This window comes from Mobula birostris, chromosome 4, assembly GCF_030028105.1.
Source record: "Mobula birostris isolate sMobBir1 chromosome 4, sMobBir1.hap1, whole genome shotgun sequence".
Taxonomy (NCBI): Eukaryota; Metazoa; Chordata; class Chondrichthyes; order Myliobatiformes; family Myliobatidae; genus Mobula; species Mobula birostris.
Genome location: NC_092373.1, coordinates 200,120,059 through 200,140,264, shown reverse-complemented (window position 1 = coordinate 200,140,264; position 20,206 = coordinate 200,120,059). Strand labels below are relative to the sequence as shown.

The 20,206-nt window shown below is 42.2% G+C and overlaps 1 protein-coding gene across 1 annotated transcript in view; it reads right to left on the bottom strand.

The window, feature by feature from the left end:
• The window catches only part of npm1b (nucleophosmin 1b), a 114,330-nt gene that overhangs the window by 67,803 nt on the left and 26,321 nt on the right, over positions 1–20,206 (bottom strand). Inside the window, exons 5-7 of the mRNA XM_072256760.1 lie at positions 16,768–16,871; positions 9,183–9,292; positions 4,340–4,466 (exon numbers count right to left, since the gene is read on the bottom strand). Of these exons, the coding sequence (XP_072112861.1) occupies positions 4,340–4,466; positions 9,183–9,292; positions 16,768–16,871 (341 nt within the window). The remainder of the gene's footprint in view (positions 1–4,339; positions 4,467–9,182; positions 9,293–16,767; positions 16,872–20,206) is intronic.

The following is a 20,206-nucleotide window of genomic DNA, read 5'->3' as shown; positions in this document are numbered from 1 at the left end:
ACATATATTATCAAATGAAATAATGTTCCTCTGGACCAAGGTACACAACACAGTATATATAACTCACACACACCAACACGTGGAATATTATCACCACAAAAAAAATTAACTAATAATTTTTCTCTGTACCTAATGTATGTATCTGTGATGCCTCTGTCCATTTTTCATTGTAGTAGTGTGATCACTTGAGTCAAGTATGATGTTCGTCCAAGGGGTTGCCTAAGGAGGTGGCGGATGGTTATGTGAGCAGCTGGTGCATATCACAAGTCCTCATTATGTGACCACTGATGCCAGGCAGACAACCCCTGAAGTATTGTTAATGGCTGGGGTCACATGTCTTCTAAAAACACTGCCCAGTAGAAAGTAAAGGCAAACCACTTCTGTAGAAAAATTTCCCCAAACAATCATGGACATGAAAAGACCATGATTGCCTACGGCATAAAACACAACACATATCAAAGTAACACACATAAAAGTTGCTGGTGAACGCAGCAGGCCAGGCAGCATCTCTAGGAAGAGGTGCAGTCGACGTTTCAGGCCGAGACCCTTCGTCAGCCTGAAACGTCGACTGCACCTCTTCCTAGAGATGCTGCCTGGCCTGCTGTGTTCACCAGCAACTTTTATGTGTGTTGCTTGAATTTCCAGCATCTGCAGAATTCCTGTTGTTTACATAACAAAGTAAATTCCATTAAATGGATCCACATTCCTCCAACCCTCGATGGTCTCAGCCCAAAACGTCGACTGTTTACTCTTTTCCAGTGATGCTGCGTGCCTGCTGAATTCCTCCAGCACTTTGTGCGTGTTGCTTGGATTTCCAGCATCTGCAGACTTTTTCTTGTTTGTCCCTCCATTCCTGCAGATTTGTCATAGAGACAGAGACTACAGCATAGAAACGGCCCTTTGTCCCAACTCATCCACACCGACTATGTTGCCCAGATATCTATTCCCATTTGCTTGCACTTGGCCTGCAGGTCTCTAAACCTCTCCTATCCATGTACTCCGTTTTTGAATATTTCTAATATGCCCACCTCAACTGTTATTTCTGGAAGTTCATTCCGGGTATATTGCCTGTAGAAGCTCCTTCTGATGTTTCTTATATACTTCTCGCCTCCAATCATAAATCTATGCCCTCTTGTTCTTAGCATGTCCGCCCGGGAAAAAGATGATATGCTTTGACCCTGTCTATGGCCCTCATAATCTTATGTAGCTCTATCAGGTCACCCCTAAATTCCAGGGAACAAAGACCTACTCTTCTTAACCTCTCCTGTAACTCAGGATCTCAAGGCAAAGCAACATCCTGGTAAAACTTTTCTGCACCTGGACTAGTTTAATGACATCTTTTCTATAAGTAAGTGACCAAAACTGTATACAATACTCCAAGTGTAGCTTCACCATTGATTCATGTGCACAAAAAGCACATATGCCCAGTAAACCTGCTTTGAATCTTGCCTTTGGAGTGAACATTAGCTCAAGTTAATGTTAATGTTAATATTAACGGCTGTTTCATTAAGAGTATGTTCCTTTGCTCAGGTTATTAATAGGGTGAGTGAAATATGCAGTGAGCAGAGGTTTCATACATTCCTAGACATAGGTTCAAAGTAAACTGTTTATCAAAGTATGTGATGTCACCATATACTACCCTGAGATTCATGTTCTTACAGGCATTCACACTAGAACAATAAAATATTATAGACTCAATGAAAACAAATCTGTACGCAAAGATTGACAAACAACCAACGTGCAAATATAAAAGAATCAAACACAGTGGATTCTGGTTAATTGGGCCAGCCACTTATTTTGGACAACTCTTAAAGACCAAAAACTAATTGAGCAAACAGCCAGGACTCTCTTCATTTATTTGAGATACTAATATTGGGATAGGAGACTATTACGAACAATTTCTAACTTGCATCAGTTGCATGTGTTTGTGTTCAAAAAGCAATAGTTTTTGTCACAGATAGTTCAATGCTCAAAGTAAACTTATTATCAGAGTACATACATATCATTACATACAACCTTGAGATTCTTCTTCTGTGGGTATACCGAGCACACCTATAGAACAGTAACTATAAACTGTAAACATCAGGAACTGCAATCAAACTGTGCAAATGCCATTATAGATAAACAGCAATAAATAACGAGCATGTGGCCAAGTGGTTAAGGCATTGGACTAGCGACCTGAAGGTCGAGAGTTCGAACCCCAGCCGAAGGAACGTGTTGTGTCCTTGAGCAAGGCACTTAATCACACATTGCTCTGCGACGACACTGGTGCCAAGCTGCATGGGTCCTAATGCCCTTCCCTTGGACAACATTGGTGTTGTGGAGAGGGGAGACTTGCAGCATGGGCAACTGCTGGTCTTCAATGCAACCTTGCCCAGGCCTGCACCCTGGAGAGTGAAGACTTTCCAGGCGCAGATCCATGGTCTCGTAAGACTAACGGATGCCTTTATATTATAAATAATGAGCATGACATAACAAGATAAAAGAGTATTTAGATGATTGTAGTTATTCCCTTTTGTTCAAGAGCCTGATGATTAAGGGGTAGTAACTTAAACCCGGTGGTGTGAGTCCTGAGGTGCGAGTCCTGAGGTGCCTGTACCTTCTACCTGACGGCAGTATGGCCTGGGTGGTGAGGATCTTTGAGAATGGATGCTACTTTCCTGTGGCAACGTTTCATATAGATATGCTCAATGGTTAGGAGTATGTACTGCGCTTAATTCACTATCCTTTGAAGGATTTTCCGTTCAAAGGCAGTGGGGCTCCCATACCAGGCTATAATGCAGCCAGTAAGCACATTTTCTACCAAACATGTATAGAAGTTTGTCAAGGTTTTTAATGACATGCCGAATTTCTGCAGATTCCTGAGGAAGTACAGGCACTGTCGTGCTTTCTTCGCAATTATATTTATATGATGGGTCCAGGACACCTCCAATATGATAGTGACACCCAGGAATTTAAAGTTTCTGACCCTCTTCATCTCTGATCCTCCGATAGTTGGAGAAATATTCAGGAAGATAATTCAGAACTTTTTTGCTCACTGCAGTTTCAAGTATTGAGGTTTGAAGGTGCCAGAAATGGCTGGGAGTGAAAATGAAATGAGTTCACTTCAACAAATTAGAAACTACAAAGAACTTGAAGGTAATGACAACCATTTTGAATGTTACCATGAAAGTGAATATTTGGAGAATGCAATAGCTGAAAGCATTGTATGAAGGCCTGCATTATTTCCACTTGGTGTTGGCACCGAATTTGTTCATTTACAGTCAATCAAAAGAATACAGCGCAGCAAACACTGGATTAATTCCTCTGTCAATAACTATTAGAAACTAATACAGTTTTATGGTACTGTAGTTGTATTGTTAGTGCTCTAATTTGATCTGTATTTCATTTAAATACATAAATTGTTACAGTTAAATGCAATGTCTTTTTTATACCTTTTTAATTATTTCCATGAAACTACAGCTAATTGGGGCAGCCACTTAATTGAACCAAAATGCACACATCCAGAATAAACAATTATAAATAAATATATAATACCAAGAACATGAGTTATAGGGTCTTACCTAACTCAATTGGAGATCAAGCACAGTGATCTCTGAAATACATATTCTTCAGCAGGGGGTCATTTAAGAATGGCAAATAATTATCAAGTGGCTATCTGTACAACCTTTCATATCTTTATAATCGAAAAATAGTAAATACTTCAAAATTACCAAAAATGATGGAATTTATAAACACCATGGGGATTTATAATAAATGTCCATATAACTCATGATAGTTGTTTTGTTTAAGCATCAAAAATCTTTTAAGAGAAATATAAGAAAATGCACTTATAACTAAATAAATAAATAAATAAGTAGCAGATTGGTAGATAGACAGGTAACAAAAGTAATTTACTTTGGAATAAACAGCATCATCACTGACTAATGCATCCCTTTGTATATACTGACTTAAAATCTCTCTGTATCCCTTCACTGTAACAGGCACAATTCTGTTACTACCCCTCTATGACTTCACACGTTCATTCTTTATAACCCCACAGCTCTGCAGCCTTCAGCCACCATGAAAACAAGATCTCTGAACCAACTTCCTTCATAACCTGGAGAACTCCAAAAAGTCTTCACAGAGCAATGGTACTAAATTAGACTTGAATTGGAATCTTGCTTTGGACCAACTTGTAAAGGTTGCGTCCCTGCATTCTGCCTCCTACTAACACCCAACTGCCTCATCACGTGGGACTTACTGCTTCTATTATATCCTTTGATCATTTACATCATTGCGGAGATCATTGTATTGTCTACACTAATTACTACAATTGGCAAGCATTATGTTGACTCACGTTAACTGTTTTTTTCAGAGGAGTCTTTGGAATTTCATCTTCTTCATCTTCATCATCCTCATCGTCATCTTCTTCCTCATCATCATCATCATCTTCGTCGTCGTCCTCCTCCTCTTCCTCCTCCTCACTGAAAGGTAACATGGTAAATTCAGGAGGAAGAAAAAACAGTAATTTCCAGTTCCAACACAACACAAAATATAAAAACAAATTACTTTGCGACACAGATTCTGCAAATGTTGGAAATCCAGAGTAACACACACAAGATGCTAAAGACACTCAGTAGGTCAGGCAGCATCTATGGAGGGGAATAAACAGTTGATATTTTGGACTGAGACCCTTCATCGGGATTGGAAAGGAAGGGGAAGAACCTAGAAAAAGCTGGAGAGGAGGAGGAGTAAAAGATTAGGGGTGATAGGTGAGGAAGAAGGTGGGTGGGTAGGGGAGGAGAGGATGAAGTGAGAACCTGGGAGGTGATAGGTGGAAGAGATAAAGGGCTGCAGAAAAAGAAATCTGATAGGAGAGGACAATGCTGACAAAAAGATTGCCAGCATCTGCAGAGGCCAATACATTGCTCCAAGCAGATGAACACATTAGTTGTTTCTCTTTCCATGGATGCTCTTTGAATTTTAAGTTTGGAGTTCTAGAACCTTTCACATTTAGCTTTTCGCTGACTAGGGTTTCATATATAGAGACAGGATATTATAAAACATTTCAAGTATTTCCCTTCATTCTCCTGCCCTGTCTCCTCCAGAACTATAACACTTTGATCTGCGTGCTACGATTCACACAGTGTATTTTATGTACTTTTTTTTAGGTGCACCTGCTTGTTAAAGTAAATACCTAATCAGCCAATCATGTGGCAGCAACTCAATGCATACGAGCATGCGGACATGGACAAGAGATTCAGTTGTTGTTCAGACCAAATATCAGAATGGGGAAGAAATGCAATCTCCGTGACTTTGACTGTGGAATGATTGTTGGTGTCAGACAGGGTGGTTTGAGTATCTCAGAAACAGCTGATCTCCTGGGATTTTTACACATATCCAAGTTCAAAGTTCAAAGTAAACTTATTAATCACAGCACATATTTATCACCATACATATGTACATACATACAGAACCCTGACATTAATTTTCTTGTGGGCATAGTAAATACAAGAAACACAACAGAATCAATGAAAGACCACCCCCAAACAATGTGCAAGAGACAACGAGCAGTGCAAATTCAAAAAGGAAAAACACAAAATAATAGTAATAAATAAATAAGCAGTAAGTATCAAGAACATAACACAACGAGTCTTTCAAAGTGATTCCATTCGTTGTGGGAACAGCTCATTATTAAGGCGTGTGAAGTTGAGTGAAGTTATCCCTTTGTTTCAAGAGTCTGATGGTTGAGGGACAATAACTATTCCTGTACCTGGTGATGTAGATCTTGAGGCTCCTACACCTTCTTCGTTATGACAGCAGCAAGATGAGAGCATGGCCTGGATGGTGGGGGCCCTTGATGATAGATGATCCAGTCCTGTGACAGTGCTCTGTATAGATGTGCTCAATGGTGGGGAGGGCTTTACCTGTGATGGACTGGGAAGTATCCAATACTTTTGGTAGGATTTTATGTTCAATGGCATTGGTGTTTCAATGCCAGGCCCAATGCAACCAGTCAGTATACTCTCCAATGTACGTCCATATTAGTTTATCAAAGTTTTGGATGACATGCCGAATCTTCACAAACTTCTAAGAAAGTAGAAGGTACTGCCATGCTTTCTTCATAATGGCACTTACTTGCTGGACCCAGGACAGATCCCCTGAAATGATTACACCAAGGAGTTTGACCCTAGTCACCTGATTCCCCAATGAGGACTGGCTCATGGATTGCTGCCGTCCTCCTCCTTAAGTCAATAATCAGCTCGTTGGTCTTACTGAGTGAGAGGTTATCGTTGTGGCACCCCTCAGCCAGATTTTCAGTCTCCACCCTATATGCTGAATTGTCACCACCTTTGATTCTGCCAGTGCCAATCCTGAACATGGCATTGCTGCTGCACTTAGCCTCACAATCATAAGCATAAAGTGAGTAGATCAGGGGACTAAGTACACAGCCTTGTGGTGCACCTGTGCTGAAGGAGACTGTGAAGGAGATGTTGTTGCCAACCTGACTGAGTGGGGTCTGAAATCGAAGATCCAGTTGTACAAGGAGATACTGAGGTCATGGACTTGCAGCTTATTGATTAGTTTTGAGGGGATGATAGTACTGAATACTGAACTGTAATTAATGAAGAGCATCCTGTTGAATGCATGTTTGCTGTCTAGATGTTAGAGGGTTGAGTGAAGAGTCAATGAGATAGCTTCTACTGTGAGCCTGTTGCTCCGGTATGCAAACTGGAGAGGATCCAAGTCGCTTCTCAGGAAGGAGTTGATATGCTTCATCACCAGCCTTTCTAAGTTCTTCATCACATCCAATAGTACATACTACTGGATGATAGCCATTGAGGAAGGTTACCACCTGGTATGGTTGAAGCCTGCTTGAAGCAGGTGTGTTCCTCAAACTGCCAAAGCAAGAGGTTAAAGATATTGAACAGTCCAGCCAGTTGATCAGCACAGGCCTTTAGCACTTGGCCAGGTACCCTGTCTGGGCCTGACACTTTCCATGAGTTCAGCCTCCTGAAGGATGCTCTCATGTCAGTCTTAGAGACTGAAATTCCTCCATGTTTTGATGGTCAAAGGGAGCATAAAAGGCATTCAGATCATCTGGTAGTGAAGCCTTGTTATCGCCTACGCTGCTTTGTTTCACTTTGTTGGATGTGATATCTTTAAGCCCTGCCACAGCTGTTAAGCTTTCTTTAGTGATTCAAGTTTGATCCAGAATTAACACCACACATGAGCTGTCTTTCTGGAGATTCCAACAGTCTCTGGAGTTTAGAGAGAATGGTGCACAAAACATACAACATCCAGTGAGTGTCAGTTCTGTGGGTGAAAACACCTTGTTAATGAGGGAGGTCAGAGGAGAATGGCCAGACTGGGTCAAGCTGACGGGAAGGTGACAGTAATTCAACTAACCACGTGTTACAACAGTGGTGTGTAGAACAGCATCTCTGAATGCACAGCACATTGAACCTTGAAGTGGATGGGCTACTTCAAGACCACAAACATACACTCAGTGGCCATTTTATTAGGTGCAGGAGCTACATGAGATTCTGTCTGCTTTTTAACAACATTGTTGTACTGACATATGGCATGATCTGTCTAGATGGCACACAAACAAATGTTTTTCGCTATCTTAATACACGATAATTTTTTATGGCATCCGTTAAGTCTTGCGAGACCATGGATCTGCGCCTGGAAAGTCTTCATTCTCCAGGGCGCAGGCCTGGTCAAGGTTGTATGGAAGACCAGCAGTTGCCAATGCTGTAAGTCTCCCCTCTCCACGACACCGATGTTGTCCAAGGGAAGGGCAAGAGCCGATACAGCTTGGCACCAGTGTTGTCGCAGAGCACTGTGTGGTTAAGTGCCTTGCTCAAGGACACAACACGTTCCAACTCACGACCTTCAGATTGCTAGTCCAATGCCTTAACCACTTAGCCACATGCACCCCGCCACACACACACACACACACACACACACACGATAATAATAAACCAATAGTGCCAATATTGAAGGACTATTAATCATATCACAATCATGTCATCTCTCACTCCCTTCTATCCACCTCTTCAAAACTGGAACACATCTTACAATACTTGAAATAAATGGGACCTAATCAACGTTTATCCAGTCTCTTTTACAGTGATGGCACCCTTCGTCCAGGTAACTGCATACCTACAAATGTTTTTTGAACACCATGATGGCCTTATCAAATGCCTTATACTTACAGAATAAATGACAGGATTCCGAGGAGCACTAATGTACAGAGGGATCTGAGCATCCAGATTCAGATTTATTAATCAAATGTACATTGAAATATATAGTGAAATGCGTCGTAGGCATTAACAACTAACAGACCCAAAGATGTGCTGGGCACAGCCCACAAGTGTCACCATACATACCGGCACCAACACAGCATGCTCACATAGTTCAACAGAACACAAGAAGCAACAAAACAAGCCCCATTCCTTCCTTGCATCCATCTAGACACATGTTGTAAACACAAGAAAGTCATCAGATGCTGGAAATCCAAAGCAACACACACAAAATGCTGGAGGAACTCAGCAGGTCAGGCAGAATCTTTGGAAAATAGTAAACAGTCGACGTTTCAGGCCAGGATCCTTCTTCAGGACTGAGAAGGAAGGGAGAAGTTGCCAGAATAAAAAAGTGGGGGGAGCTGGAAGGTGACAGGTGAAACGAGGTGGGTGGGAACGGTAAAGAGCTGGAGAAGAATGAATCTGATTGGAGAGGACAGTGGACAACAGGAGAAAGAGTGGGGGGGGCAAGAAGAAGTATTAGGCAGGTGAGAAGGTCAGAGTGAGGAATAGAGGAAGGGTCGGGGGGGAGAGTAGTGTGAAATTTGTTCACCAAAAGGGGAAATCAATATTCATACCATCAGGTTGGAGGGTACCCAGGCAGAATATAAGATGTTGCTCCTCCATCGTCAGGGTGGCCATGGATCGACACATCGGAATGGGAATAGGAATCAGAATTAAAGTACTTGGCCGCCAAGAAGTTCCGCTTGATGCGGATGGTGCGGAGTTACTCAACAATACATGATATCGACAACCCAAAGAAGAATAAAGTTTGACGAGTTAATGTTTCTTGCAGCCTTGAATTGCTATAATCAAGTGTTTGAACCTGTGTTACCCTGAAAGAGGCACCCACCATTTATTTGGCTGACTAGGAAAGGAAGAACTACTCACTCATCCTCATCTTCTTCATCATCATCGTCATCATCCTCTTCATCATCAGCGTCATCACCTTCATCACTTTTAGTTTTAGCTTTCGTCGACTTTTCTAACTTTGCAATTTTCTACAAACATAAAAGACAATTAGTTCAGGGCTGGCAGCTACTTCAAGGTGGCAATCTCTATTCAGTGGAGAACGTCCGGACTGATTCACAATCAGATTCATTTAGTTATTGCTTGCACATCGAAACATACAGTGAAATGCAACACCAACACAACCTAACGATGCGCTGGGGGCAGCCCACAAGTATCACCACATATTTTGGTGTCAACAGAGCATACCCATCGTGTTCAGCAGAACATTGGCTGGTTAGTTAGGGTTTAGTAGGTTCAGTGAATACAAGATCAAACATTCCAAAGAACTGGCTTTCACAAATGGCAAAGAGCCTCCTGCCTGAACCACTCTTCTCTTCCCAAGAATCTTTTGCAATCTTTTGCAATGATATCTAGAAGCTTTGATAGTGGGTCTCCAGCAATCAAAACTGCCTGCTCTTATACCTAGGATATACAGTACTGTGCTCTTAGGTGTGTGTATGTATATGTGTATATTATATATATATATATAAAGAAGACTTTTGCACAGTTCTGTATTTGTCAATGTGGAGTACAGAGCAAGTTTGTAAGTCTGGCAGGAAGCAAAGGATATTGAGAATAGAGGGGGTGGCGCGCCACAGGAGGGGTGTGGGACAGCTGGCAGAAAAGGAAGTGTCGGGGCGGTGACGGCTCGGATGCAGACACACCCAGCCCTGAGACACCAGACAAGGTAATTTGATTCCAAACAATTGGTTTATTGATGATTACAGAATGTCTCCCTAGTGCTTCCAGTTCTCCCTCCTCTCCTTTCTCTTTTTCCCAACCATGATTCCCCTCTCCCTGCCTATTCCCACTCTCAGTCCACAATAGACACCAATATCAGAATCAAATTTTACTCGCGTGTCATAGTTCTGTGCAAAAGTCTTAGGCTCCCTAGCAATGTGACTAAGGTGAGAAAAGGTCAGATGCGTTCAAAGTAAATTTATCATCAATGTACATATATGTTACCATATATACCATGAGATTCATATTCTTGCAGGCATTTACAGGAAAAAGAAAAATATAATTTTACAAAAAACTATACCTTTTGAGTTCAAAAATCAAGATGTTATGTTGCAACTTTATGAAACTCTGGTTAGACCACATCTGGAGTACTGTATACAGTTCTGGTCACTCCATTATAGGAAGGACATTGAGGTTTCAGAGAGGGTGCAGAAGAGGTTTACTAGGATGCTGCCTGGTTTAGAGGGCATGTGTTATCACAAGAGGCTGGATAAACGTAGGTTGTTTTCTCCAGACCAGCTGAGGCAGAGGGGAGATCTGATAGAGATTTACAAGATTATGAGAGGCATAGATAGATAAGAGTATCTCTTTCCCAGGGTTGAAATGTCTAACACCAGAGGGAATGCATTGAAGGTGAAAGGGGGTTGGTTCAAAGGGGATGTGACGGGTAAGCTTTTTAACTTAGAGTGGTGGATGCTGGGAATGTGCTGCCTGGCATGGTGGTAGAGGCAAATACATTAGGAGCTTTTAAGAGACATTTGGATAGGCACATGGATGTAAGGAAGATGGAGGGATATGGACATGGTGGAGCTAGGAGGGATTCATGTTTGAGTGGTTTCGATTTGTTTTTAGCTGGTTCAGCACAACACTGTGGGCTGAATAGCCTGTTCCTCTCATGTACTGTTCTATCTTCTGTACATAAACAGACATTGACTGACAAACATCAATGTGCAAAAGAAAAACTGTGCAAATAGAAATACTTAGCACCTGAGTCTGAAAGTCATAGAATCAGTTCAGGTTGAGGTGAGTGAAATTATCCACACTGATGGTTGAAGGATAATAACTGTTCCTGAACCTGGTAGTGTAGGACCTAAGGCTTCTGTACATCCCGCCTAAGTGTAGTAGCCAGAAAGGGGTGTAACCCGGATGTTGGTGGCTCTTGATGATAGGTGCTGCTTTCCGTTGGCAGCGCTCCCATATAAACGTATTCCAAGGTGGGCAAGGCTTTGCTTGTGATGGACTGGGCCGTATCCACCACCTTCATCCAGTAGCACTGCGATGAAATGCTTTGAGAAGCTGGTGTCCAACTCATGCCTGAGAAGCGGCCTAGATCTACTCCAATTTGCCTAACAATGGGTCCACAGCAGATGCCATTTCATTCGCTCTTCACTCAACACTGGAACATCCAAACATAGACTACAACTCAGCATTCAATACTATCATCCCCTCAAAACTAATCTATAAGCTTCAGCACCTTGGCCTCAGTACCTCCTTGTGCAACTGAATCCTCCATTTCCTCACTTGCAGATCAGTTCGGATTGGCAATAACATCTCCTCCATAATCTCCATCTGCACAGGTGCAGCACAAAGCTGTGTGCTTAGCCCCCTGCTCTACTCGCTTTACACTTACGACTGTGAGGCTAAACGCAGCTCCAATGCCATATTTAAGTTGCCTGATAACACCACTGTCGTTGGCCAAGTCGACGGTGGTGAAGAATCAGCAAATTGGAGCGAGATTGAAAATCTGGCTGATTGGTGCCACAACAACCACCTCCTACTCAACGTCAACAAGACCAAGGAGCTGCTTATTCACTACAGGAGGAGGAAACTGAAGGTCCATGAGCCAGTCCTTATTGGGGGAATTAGAGTTGAAGAGGGTGGGCAGCTTTAAATTCCTTGGTGCTATCACTTCAGTGGATTGTCCAGGGTCCAGCACAGAAGTACCATTTCAAAGCAACACGGCTATTTTCTTAGAAGTTTGTGAAGATTTGTCATGTCATCTGAAATTTTGACAAACTTCAATACGCCAATGCTCTTGAAAGGAAAAGCCTACAAAAAGTCATAGACACAGCCCAGTAAATTTCTGGTAAAGCCCTCCCCACTATTGAGCACATCTACAAGGAGCACTGTCACAGGAAATCAGCATCCATCATCCGAGACACCCACACCGCGCAACCCCCCTCCCCCACTATCCAGGCCCACACTCTCTTCTCACTGCTGTCATCAGGAAGGAGGCATACCACCTGTTTGTTAATGCAAGTATCTAATATGGGGTCTGATATAGGGTGAGTAAGTTGTGGGCATGCAATGTTGCCATGTCCCCATTGTTTCCGGTGCCAACACAGCACGCCCATCTAACACTAACCCTAACTCATATGTCTTTGTAATGTCGGAGAAAACCCATACGGTCACGGGGAGAATGTACAAACTCCTTACAGGCAGCGGTGGAAATGGAACTGCCCTCGGTACATATTCAGACTGTGTTGGACGTTGATGCAAATGATGCACATTTTGACAAGTGAATATTATCAGGGAACATGAAATGGAGATTATAATCAAATAATTGAATTGTGTCCAGTTCTGGTCGCCTCACTATAGGAAGGATGTGGAAGCATTGGAAAGGGTACAGAGGAGATTTACCAGGGTGCTGCCTGGTTTAGAGAGTATGGATTATGATCAGAGATTAAGGGAGTTAGGTCTTTACTCTTTGGAGAGGAGGAGGATGAGAGGAGACACGATAGAAGTATACAGGATATTAAGAGGAAAAGATAGTGGATAGCCAGTGCCTCTTCCCCAGGGCACCACTGCTCAATACAAGAGGACATAGCTTTAAGGTAAGGGGTGGGAAGTTCAAGGAGAATATTAGAGGAAGGTTTTTTACTCAGGGAATGGTTGGTGCATGGAATGCACTGCCTGAGTCAGTGGTGGAGGCAGATACACTAGTGAAATTTAAGAGACTACTAGACAGATATGTGGAGGAATTTAAGGTGGGGAGTTATATGGGAGGCAGGGTCGGCACAACATCGTGGGCCGAAGGGCCTGTACTGTGCTGTACTATTCTATGTTCTATAAGGTTAAGAGGTTGAATAGCTTATCCTGCTCCTGACTTATCTGCTCTAATGTAGGCGTTCCCAACCTGGGAACCACAGACCCCTTGGTTAATGATAGGGGACTGTGGTATAAAAAAGGTTGAGAACCCCTGCTCTAATATGGAGCTTCATTCCATCCATCGGAGAATTTCCCCAAGCCTTGTTAATGGGCCTCAAACAACTGATATAAGGCACGATCTCATAGCCAGCTACAAATCAAAGTCACTCACTCTCAACTAATCTTTCCCCTCAAGAGTCTCAAAATGGGCAAGAAATTCCACAGATGCTGAAAATCCAGAACAACACACACAAAATGCTGCGGGAACTCAGCAGGTCAGGCAGCATCAATGGAAGGGAATAAACAGTCAATATTTCAGACCGAGACCCTTCATTAGGACTGGAAAGGAAGGGGGAAGGGGTTTCTAGTAAGCAGATTATCCCCAACAGGGAGACTGATAAGACAGAGATTTTGTTAACAAGTTGTTTAGTATGGCAGTGGTTTCATACAGATAGCTAAACTTTTGTTTAAAGCTCAGTACAGCACTGAGAAAAACAATGAAGTGTGAATATACACACACAATAGCTACTTTATTAGGTACACCTGCTTGTTAATGTAAATATCTAATCAGTCAATCATGTGGCAGCAACTCAATGCATAAAAGCATGCAGACATGGTCAAGAGGTTCAGTTGCTGTTCAGACCAAAGATCAGAATGCGGAAGAAATGTGATCTGAGTGACTTTAAACATGGAATGATTGTTGGTGCCAGATGGGGTGGTTTGAGTATCTCAGAAGCTGCTGACCTCCTGGGACTTTCACACACAACCGTCTCTAGAGTTGACAGAAAATGGCGCAAAAAATAGCATATAGTGAACAACAGTTCTGTGGGTGTTAATGAAAGAGATTGGAGGAGAATGGCCAGACTAGCTCAAGCTGGCAGTAAGGCAAAAGTAACTCAAATAACCGCGCATTACAACGGTGGTGTATATAACAGCAGCTCAGAATGCACAACATGTCGAACTTAGAAGTAGATAGGCTACAGCAGCAGAAGACCATGAACGTACACTCAGTTGCCACTTTATCAGGTACAGGAGGTATCTAATAAAGTGGCCATGAGTGTAAAGGAGCCCTCTTGCAGGGTTTTAACATACAGTGGCATGCAAAAGTTTCGACACCACTGGTCAAAATTTCTGTTACTGTGAATAGCTAAGCGAGTAAAAGATGAACTGATTTCCAAAAGGCATAAAGTTAAAGATGACACATTTCTTTAATATTTTGAGCAAGGTTACTTTTTTATTTCCATCTTTTACAGTTTCAAAATAACAAAAAAGGAAAAGGGCCCAAAGCAAAAGTTTGGGCACCCTGCATGGTCAGTACCTCCTGACACCCCCTTTGGCAAGTATCACAGCTTGTAAATGCTTTCTGTAGCCAGCTAAGAGTCTTTCAATTCTTGTTTGGGGGATTTTCATCCATTCTTCCTCGCAAAATGCTACTAGTTCTGTGAGATTCATGGGCTGTCTTGCATGCACTGCTCTTTTGAGGTCTATCTGCAGATTTTCGATGATGTTTAGGCTGGGGGACTGTAAGGACCATGGCAAAACCTTCAGCTTGCCCCTCCTGAGGTAGTCCATTGTGGATTTTGAGGTGTGTTTAGGATCACTATACTGTTGTAGAAGCCATCCTCTTTTCATCTTGAGCTTTTTTTTTACAGACGGTGTGATGTTTGCTTCCAGAATCTGCTGGTATTTAATTGAATTCATTCTTCCCTCTATCAGTGAAATGTTCCCCGTGCCACTGGCTGCAACACAAGCCCAAAGAATGATTGATCCACCCCCGTGCTTAACAGTTGGAGAGGTGTTCTTTTCATGAAATTATGCACCCTTTTTCCTCCAAACATACCTTTGCTCATTGCAGCCAAGAAGTTCTATTTTAACTTCATCAGTCCACAGGATTTGTTTCCAAAATGCATCAGGCTTGTTTAGATGTTCCTTTGCAAGTTTCTGACGCTGAATTTTGTGGTGAGGACGCAGGAAAGGTTTTCTTCTGATGACTCTTCCATGAAGGTCATATTTGTGCAGGTGTCGCTGCACAGTAGAACAGTGCACCACCACTCCAGAGTCTGCTAAATCTTTCTGAAGGTCTTTTGCAGTCAAACGGGGGTTTTGATTTGCCTTTCTAGCAATCCTACAAGCAGTTCTGTCGGAAAGTTTTCTTGGTCTTCCCGACCTCAACTTGACCTCCACCATTCCTGTTAACTGCCATTTCTTAATTACATCACGAACTGAGGAAACGGCTACCTGAAAATGCTTTGCTATCTTCTTATAGCCTTCTCCTGTTTTGCAGGCATCATTTATTTTAATTTTCAGAGTGCTAGGCAGCTGTTTAGAGGAGCCCATGGCTACCGATTGTTGGGACAAGGTTTGAGGAGTCAGGGTATTTATAAAGCTTTGATATTTGCATCACCTGGCCCTTCCTAATGATGACTGAACAAGCCATAGCCCTAACAAGCTAATTAAGGTCTGAGACCTTGGTATAAGTTATCTGAGAGCTCAAATCTCTTGGGGTGCCCAAACTTTGGCAAGGTGCTCCTTTCCTTTTCACTCTAAAATTGTACAAAACAAAAATAATACACTAATTTTGCTTAAAATGTTGAAAAGAATATTTCATCTTTATGACTTTTGAAGATCAGTTCATCTTCTACTCACTTAACTATTCGCAGTAACAGAAATTTTGACCGGGGTGCCCAAACTTCTGCATGCCACTGTAAAATGATGAGAGTTCCCTTCCACTCACAGATGCTGCAATACTACCAAGTTCCTCCAGCAGGTAGTTTGTTGCTCTAGATTCCAGCATTTGCATTCTCTCCTGTCTTTAAAGCTATTATGTGTGATTGGACCGCTGTAGTTGACCTCCCATCAGAATTCAATTAATTGTACACTACACCTTTCAGAAATCAAACTTTAAGAAGGTTGGACCAAGTAAAGTTCTGCTTTTGGCCACACAGCGTGAAAAAAGCCCAAATGGTCTGTGGCACCCAAGGTTCCCATCTAAACTAGTCCTCAGCTCTTTGCACTATTTCTCATGTTCTTAGTATTATTTTTATTATTTGCACGATTTGTCTCGCTTTGCAAATTAGTTGTTTGCCAGTCTTTATGTAGTTCTTCTTAAATTCTTCTACAGTATTACTTAAAACTATGCCCCCAAGTGCTTGATTTCCCAAACCTGGGAAAGACTGTGTGCATTCACCCTATTGATACCCCTCGTGATTTTATACATTGTTCTGGTAGACAATAAAGTGCAAAATCAATAAATCAGGGAATTGCAGAGAAACTGCGGGGCTGTGTGACAAATATACTTTAACGAGCTGACAAGGTGTCAGAGGCACAATGGGTGAAAAAAATTCTCTCCAGGGAATCTCATCAACGAACTTAAAAATGAACAATAAATCAGTAGCTTGAGTCACTACACAAATGGCCTTTCAAAAATTGAATAGTGTCATGTTTCGGTAATCAAGCATCTTGACTTGAGTATTTGCATTGGTGTAGGTATTGGAACTTGTGACCACGTGTATGAGCGACAGGACTTGTACGGATTGTGGCATGAAACTGCAGAGTTCCTTCTCCATCCTCCCAGTACCTTTGCGGGTGGCTCTATGGGCGAAGATATGCGTTTCACTGGCTCCTTCTTGGCGGGGGCTTTCACATGTTCGTCTTCAGATTCAGAATCTGATTCAGGCACACCTGTTAATGTCATAAGGTATAACAATTAACAAAGGTCATTATCATCCCAGGAAAGTGCAGATGCTAGAACCTGGAGCAATAAATAAAATACAGGAGGAGCTCAGCAGTATGGGCAGTGCCTGGGGAGGGAAATGGACAGTTGTCATTTCGGGTCAAGACCACGCATCAGGATTCATAAAAGGACCAGATGAAGGGTCTCAACCTGAACCATCAACCATACATTTGCCCCCTCAGATGCCGCTGAGTTAATCCAGGGTTTTGTTTACAGCTAAATATTATCCAAAATACATTTGCACTAACTATCCAAAAGGATGGGAAAGGGGCTTGTTTTGTTCTTGTTGCTGCTGCTTGTGTTGTTCTGTGAAAATTGCAGGCACGTTAACGTTGGCAGCGGAATGTGCAGCAACACTTGCAGGCGGCCCCCAGCACATCCTTGGGTGTGTTGTTAACGCAAACGCTTTTCACTGTATGCTCTACATGATTAATAAATCAGAATCTGAAGTCAACATACAAGAACAACACAAGAATTGAGAGGTTATAGGGGCAACTGAGAAGTGATCTTATATAGAACTTGAAAATCCAAGAACTTCATAACAAAATTTGCTTTCACAAATGGGTGGCCTGAACCACCACATATATAATCCTAAATAACAACTCCAAAAAGGTATCCAAGGGGAAAAAAAGCTGTAAAAAAATAAAAAAAATTTAAAAAAATTAGCCAGTCACCTAATACTTTGAATGTGCTCTGCCATTAAATGAGATCATGGCTGATTTTCTTTTTTACTTCCCCATTTCCCTTGGTGTTCACATAACCATCCATCTTGGCCTTAGCACCCACATGAATAATAGCTGCATATGCTGGCCATCTGAAGTCAAACTGACTCTGGTCTGAAATGTTAATTGCTTTTCTTTCCACAAACAACACCTGACCTGCTGCACGCTTCCAAAATCCTAACATAAGACATGGGAGCTGAAGTAGACCATTCAGCCCATCAAGTCTGCTCCAGCATTCCATCATGCCTGATTACTCCTTTCAACCCCATTCTCGTGCCTTTCTCCCGTAACTTTTGACACCCTTACAAATCAAGGGCCTATCAACCTCTGCTTTAAATATACACAATGACTTGGCCTCCATAGCTTTCTGTACTCCACGTAAAAGGTGCCAGATATACACAAGCCCAGAATTATATATAAAAAATTATCACCTCGTTTTAAAATGGCTAACCATTCATCCTGATACTAGCCCCTTTGTTCTAGTACCAGCTGCAGGAAACCACCTCTTGACACCGACTCTCTTTTGTATTTCAGACAAAATAATGGAAAGAAACAGAATGCTACTATACTAGGGAAGAGGAAAAGCAGGCAGGATGGGAAGTGTCATGTGTGAACCTTAACTGGTTACAAATTAGCCCTCCTTTCCTTGTAATTTTTATTTCATACTTCTGGAGCTTCAAGAATTTCAAGAAATTAGAATTCCTCCTTAGCCAGAGAGCACTATAGTACAGAAACAGGTCCCCTGGTCCATCTGCCAACTAGATGGTTGAATATTCTGCCTATTCAACCCACACCTCTGTACCCCACCTATACATGCACTTCTCTTAAATATTACAATCAAACCCACATCCACCACTTCTACCAGCAGCTCATTCCACACTCAGAGTGAAGTCCTCTGTCAGGTTCCCGTTAAATATTTAACCCTTAACATGTGATCTCTAGCTCTGGTCTCAGCCAACCTCATTGGAAAAAAAGAATGCTTGCATTCACCCTCTATTTTGTATACTTCTAGCCAATTTCCCCTCATTCTCCAGGGAATAAAGTCCTAACCTTTTTAACCTTATTTGTCTCAAGTCCTAGCAACATCCTCTCTAAACTTTCTCTGTACCCTTTCAATATTGTTGACATCCTTTTTGTAGGTTGGTGCCCAGCACTGCACATAATACTCCAAATCTGGCCTCCCTAAAGTCTTATACAACTTCCGCATGACACCCCAATTCCTGTACTAAATATTTGATTTATGAAACTCTTTGAACCTTTCTTACTGTCTAAAAGCTAGATGGTCAAAAATGGTCCATGTAGATGAAACTAGACAATTCTCAGGCGTATCAAGCTGCTGTATATCATAACAGCCTGGCTTTTGACATCACTCCCTTGGTACCAATAAGCAAGCTTCCTTGGTCTCTGTACCTCACTCTGCAACTTCCCTCATCAGGAGACCAGTCAGTCTATACATGCAAGAACATCTCCCTCTCACTATTAACACAGACAAAATCTCAAAGGTGCATGCCTGGCCCACTGCTCTATTCTCCGTGTGGCCAAACACGACTGAAATAACACCTATAACTTTGCTGATGATACCACTGTTGTTAGTACAACCTCAGATGGAGATGTAGGGACTTACAGGAGAAAGTTCATTTGGTTGAGCAGCGTTACAACAAGAACTTCACACAGTGTCACAGTGATTGTGAACTTCAGGTCGGGAAGTCAGGAGAACATACACACCAGTTCTCATTGAGGGGTCAGCAGTGGAAAGGGTGAGCAGCTTCAAGTTCCTGGGTGTCAGCATCTCAGAGGATCTATCCTGGACCCAACACATCAAGGGAATTTTTTAAAAAAGGGGGCATGGCAGCAGCTTCACTTCATTAGTTTGACGAGTTTTAGTATGGTACTGAAGATTTTACAAATTTCTATAGATGTATAATGGAAAGTAGTCTGACTGGTTACATTATTCTGACTGGTATGAAAGCACAAATACAGATAAGAGGCTGCAAATTGCAGATCCAGCCAGTGCTATCACATGCATGACCCTCTCAATCATCAAGGACGTCAAGAAGGAAGCATCCATCATTAAGGATCTTAACCAAGGGGGTTATCCCTTCTCATTACTACCACCAGGGAGGAGGTACAAGAACCTGAAGACCCACTGAGGAACAGCTTCATTCCCTCTGCCATCATATTTCTAAATGATCCATGCACACCACCTCACTATTTTGTTCGCTTTGCTCTTTAGATGTATGTGGTTGAAAGGATTTTTGCAGATACAAATTGATCTTCATCCTTAGCCAATTTTAACACATTGAACCTTGCATCCAAACAGTGCTCAGGTCATGGGTTCCCAACCTTGGTTGGGTTGAGTTGTTCTCCGATCAGCAATTTACTTGCAAACATTGTCACCATATGAGGAGACATCATCAGTGCACTGTTAGTTGATCCTTGTCTGGTGATGAAATGTTTGCAAGTACATTGCCAAGTTCAGAGAGTAACTCAACCAGCCAGGCTACACATTTTCCAAATTGTTCCCAACCCTTATGACATGGAGCAATACCATTAAGCAAGTG